The sequence below is a fragment of the Austrofundulus limnaeus genome, unplaced genomic scaffold, assembly GCF_001266775.1.
Source record: "Austrofundulus limnaeus strain Quisiro unplaced genomic scaffold, Austrofundulus_limnaeus-1.0 Scaffold2431, whole genome shotgun sequence".
Taxonomy (NCBI): Eukaryota; Metazoa; Chordata; class Actinopteri; order Cyprinodontiformes; family Rivulidae; genus Austrofundulus; species Austrofundulus limnaeus.
The window spans coordinates 7,017-11,819 of NW_013954833.1; the positions used below are offsets into that span (position 1 = coordinate 7,017).

The 4,803-nt window shown below is 42.7% G+C and overlaps 1 protein-coding gene across 1 annotated transcript in view; it reads right to left on the minus strand.

Moving 5' to 3' along the window:
- The window catches only part of LOC106510987 (diacylglycerol kinase beta), a gene marked incomplete at its 5' end in the record, with an annotated part of 12,463 nt that overhangs the window by 2,943 nt on the left and 4,717 nt on the right, over window positions 1-4,803 (minus strand). Inside the window, 2 exon segments of the mRNA XM_013999723.1 lie at window positions 1,187-1,247; window positions 1,361-1,481. Of these exon segments, the coding sequence (XP_013855177.1) occupies window positions 1,187-1,247; window positions 1,361-1,481 (182 nt within the window).

A 4,803-nucleotide genomic window follows, 5' to 3' on the forward strand; every position in this document is an offset into this window, starting at 1 on the left:
TCTTTTGTCTGAGCGCTTTCAGTTTCAGCACAAACAAACACGCCCACGAACTTCAGACCAATTGCACATTACCGTCGACGCGGGAGGTGGGTAAAAAGTTCTGCCGGCGGGTTGGGCCAAAAGGGGCTGCCGAGCCGACGCTGCGAACCCCGGTGACGTAATTTTCGTCAAGAAACTGCGACAACCCGTGCCGACGTCGGCAGTTCGGAGGGAGTATGTTTCCAGCTTAACCCTAAAGCACTAAATCAAATATTTAAGTCCCCTAATTCTAAAGCACTAATGCACTGAAAATTTTAGCAAAAGCTAATTCTAAAGCACTAAAATAACCCAGCTGACAGATGGAACATTCTTTAGCGTCAACATGACAGTATTTACTGTGTGCAGAATTTTGTCACTTAGTGTCCTTGGCGGGCCAAATGGGAGTCACCTGCAGGCCACATTTAGCCCACAGGCCTTGAGTTTGACACATGTGACTTTGTAGGTAAGTGACACACATATGAACAAAATGTGTGACAAAAAGAAAAAATAAGTCGGTCCTCTGGACGGGTTCTGCTTAAATGAAACGTTTCACCTCTCCTCCAAGAGACTTCTTCAGTCTGAGGAGTTTCAGGTGAAGAATGAAGAACTCGTCCAGAGGACCTMCTTATTTTCCTTTTTGATTTTTCTACCTGGATAACTGAGATGCATCAGGTCAAAATGTATGACACCCTTAGCTGTTAACATTAACKTTGATCAATAACATTTAAAGACCTCGGTTRGTGCTTCTAAATTTAGCWAGTGCTAATCCACTAATGAATTTAAAAAAATAGCAAAAGCCCTAAAGCACTAATCAGGAAATTAGTCCCCCTATTAGTGCTTTAGGGGAACTGCGCCCACCACTGTACTTATCAAATCAATTCCAAAATCAGCCGTTATTGATGTTAATGCCTTTAAACTTTTACCAAAGTAATGTTATAGTAAGAAACTTGTATTTTTACTCGGTTATCACTCTGAGGTACTTTATACAAGACTGCACACAACACAGAATTGATTTATCGCTTGTTGCTACAGGCCAATACACTATACCGCTCTGCCTCAGACTCCTTACACTATAAGTGCTTGTTTATTCTGTATGTTTGTGTTAAATCTTTAGGCCGGCTGATTCCAGTGAGCTCGGACCACTTGTGGAGCGACAGTGAAGACTTACAGTGCAGGGAGTCTGCATCCAGGGCTCACCATCAATCTGCATCGGGAGGGCTTTAGTGGTTCTGCAGGTGATAAAATGAGAAAATACGTTGCAGTAAAAATGTGGGGAAGCAACCAAAGCAAAGCAGTTTGCAGCTGGTAGCTGGACGCGTGCTTCAGACAKCCGGTCACTGACCTGATGGTTACAGAGGAGCACTGAGCCAGGCGTCTCCCTGCACTCTTCAGACCCGTGTAGATCTGACCCATCTCCATGGCTCCTTCCAGTCCCACCACTTCCAGAAGCTGGTCAGACAGATCTGAGAAGAACAAAGAAAAAAAAAACACAATCACTAAAAGATCGTTTCAACTCTTATTCTGAAAATCCAATTAAAAAATACACAGAAAGAGCGTTAAAAGACAAAATGTACTGTTTGTCACTTAAACATTTAATATTCCCCGTTTAAAAAAAAAAGAAAGAGGCAAAARGCTCCAAACACAGCAGCAATTAATTAGACTGCAGTGGCAATGCAAAGCAATCATGTGGTAATATAATTATTAATTCCTCTTCTGTTTTTCTGTTGCATGCATTGGTTTTGCCCCTGCTGGAAGCCCAGCGTCACGCAGGGCCCATCTGTTTCAGCCACTCCGCTCTGCCTCCGACTCTCCCACGACTCGTCCCTCCACGAGCGGAGAAGCTGCCGCCAAACGGGGACGCTCCTGCGAGACGCTCGTGGCGTGAGAGCGCGTGGGCTCGCTGTCACTCCTGCTGAAGTTCCTGAAGGCGTGTCGAAGGCGATGCCGAGGTTGCGGTGAGACGCGGCTGCTGCTGCCGAGCTCCGGTGTCCAGCTGTCACCATGCTGATGGACATGTGTCTGGCCCTATCTAAGTGTGGGTCTGTGAGCTTTCCAGGGTCAGAGTGGAGGAGTTTCACACAATCCATGGGTAAGTTGACCTCCTGGCTCTGGGCTTTAGAGTCGATTCTCCCTTTGTGACTTCTCATGTTGTTGCACACGTCTCACATCCAGTATACCCCTCGAGAACATTGGAGAGACTAGAGACATCTTTGTCGATTGGGTTTGCCAAGTTTAACACTAAATACGTAAATTTCGTAAACTTGCATAAACTTCGTAAGTAGCTACGAGTGACCGCATTTATTTTATGAAGCCAGAGGGAGACACATGCAGAATAAATTGCGCCTAGAGGAGGTGAGTTTACAGCTTCAGCAGCTGTTGCATGTTGTTTCCCCAGTCTTCACTCTGCGATCTGTAACTTTTTTAAGTACGTAAATTTCGTAAACTTTCGTAAGCGAGGGTGCGTGGCATCATTATATTAGTTTAAAATGGTCTCCAAACAATCATTTCTGAGACGAGTTATCGTCCAGTAAAATTTGTTATTGTGAGATCTTCTGCGGATCCTTAAAAAGTCTTAAAAAGCATTGAATTCATCCATCCAAAACCAGGGCCTTAGTTATCCTTAAAACGTAAAGCAGGGTTCCTGCAGCTTAAGTTAAATTTAGGACCATTAAGACTTTTTAATGCCACTTGAAATKAAATTTAATACCAACTTTACAATAAACATAAATGAAAAAACAAAACCAGACAAACAAAAATGCAACAATTTTACCCAAAAGTTTATTTTAATAAAACAAGCTGTTATGCAAATTAGATAAATTATGGTTATGGTTACTGAGGATGGATAAAGAACCTATTGCTCCCCAAAAAGACACTGGTCTTTATTCAAACCTTCATGTCCCACTGTTTAAAAAAATTTAATAAATAAATTTTTTAAAATAAATGTTACCAATAATTTTAATGTTTAAGATGAATTACAATCATCTTACTTCCAATGTGTTAGCATTTTTAAGACCTCTGAAAATTTATTTAAATTTTTTTAAGGCTAATTAAGGCCTTATTTTTGGATGGATGAATTCAATGTCTTTCAAGACTTTTTACGGATCCGCATCAGTCTTTGAAAGTTCTTAAAAATGTTAACGCATTAGAAGTAGGATGATTGTAAGTCATCTCAAATGTTAAAATAATTGGTAACATTTAGTTATTTTTTAAAATAACACCAAAATCCGCTCTCGCAGCTAGTTGACTTGTGTTTAAATAAACATTTGGGTAAATTTGTTGCTTTTTTTATTTGTGTTTGGTTGGTCTTTTAGTATTGTTTATTTCTTAATTAATTTTTCAAAGATTTTTGGTCAACCGTAGCACAGAAACGGCTGCACCGGTCAACGTGAAATTTGACAGGACTGTAGGTGAGTCCGACCTACACTGGGCCAACCAACGGTTTTACGATATACCCCATATACTGTACCACTACAAGTCAGACAGTCTCCTGCAATCGCTGTCTTCAAGYCTCGCTTAAAAACACTCTACTACTCCCTTGCCTTTGAGTCTGAGTGAGATGGTGCAAAACCTCTCCATGTATCATAACTCTGTTCTATTTGTACGTAAATATAAATGCTCCATATTTTTGACTGTAATTTGACTGTAATTTCAACTATGTCCTGTTATGTCTGTCTACTGTTTGGTTGGCCTTGTGCTGTTTAAAGTGCTTTATAAATAAAAGTGGTATGGTATGGTATGGTATGGTATGGTATGGCATGGCATGGCATGGCATGGCATGGCATGGCATGGCATGGCATGGCATGGTATGGTATGGTATGGTATGGTATGGCATGGCATGGCATGGCATGGCATGGCATGGCATGGCATGGCATGGCATGGTATGGCATGGCATGGTATGGTATGGTATGGTATATTTGAGGAGGGGGCTCCATCTAAATAGGGGGTGTCTAGACATACAAAAATGCTTATAACTCAAAAACTATCCAACATAGATACTTCAATTTTTTGGTTGTTTAGCTCTGATGGAGATCTATCCATCGAGCCAACCAATGAGACCCCCACCCCCCACAACAATAAATCCGTTCTGGTGACTTCTGAGTTCTGTTGCATTGGTGCTTTGTGTATGTGCGGGTGCCATATATGCTACCTCTGTGCGGCATCTAGTTTCATTTCAAGTGGCCTTAAAAATTCCTAAAAAGTCTTAAATTGAACTTTAGGAATGCTGTGAATGATCTGGACACATGAACGAACGTCCAAAACAGATCCAAAAGCAGCGCTGAGGTTGTGTTGCAGTCATTGTTTTCACTGTCAAACAGCAGCCTGTCAAGGCCGCTGGATGTTCTGACACATGTGGAGTGACGGGCTGTGGGGTTGGGGGGCAGGTAGTGACAGAGTGAATCCAGACCAGTGGCCGATCAGCTGAAGGTAAAACTAAAGAGGAATGGCGGCATGAGGAGGGAAGACGTGTGGATCTTCTCGACAAAAGCTTCTGGAGGCTTGTCGGGGGGATCAGTTGTGAGCGTCAGCCCCTCTACCCACACATGAACCCTCCCCTCCCCTCCCCTCCGCAAAACCCTCAGTTCCATTCTAAATAATTCACTCTGCAGCCATTCCCTTCCACCTGAGGGGCTTGTCTCCTGGCGTCACCAGCGGGATGATTTAACAGCTCCCGAAAGGTCACGTTTATTTATTTATTTTTATCCTCCCCTCCTCAGCCACCCACCAATCCACACATAGATCCAAACACACACACACACACACACACACACACACACACACACACAC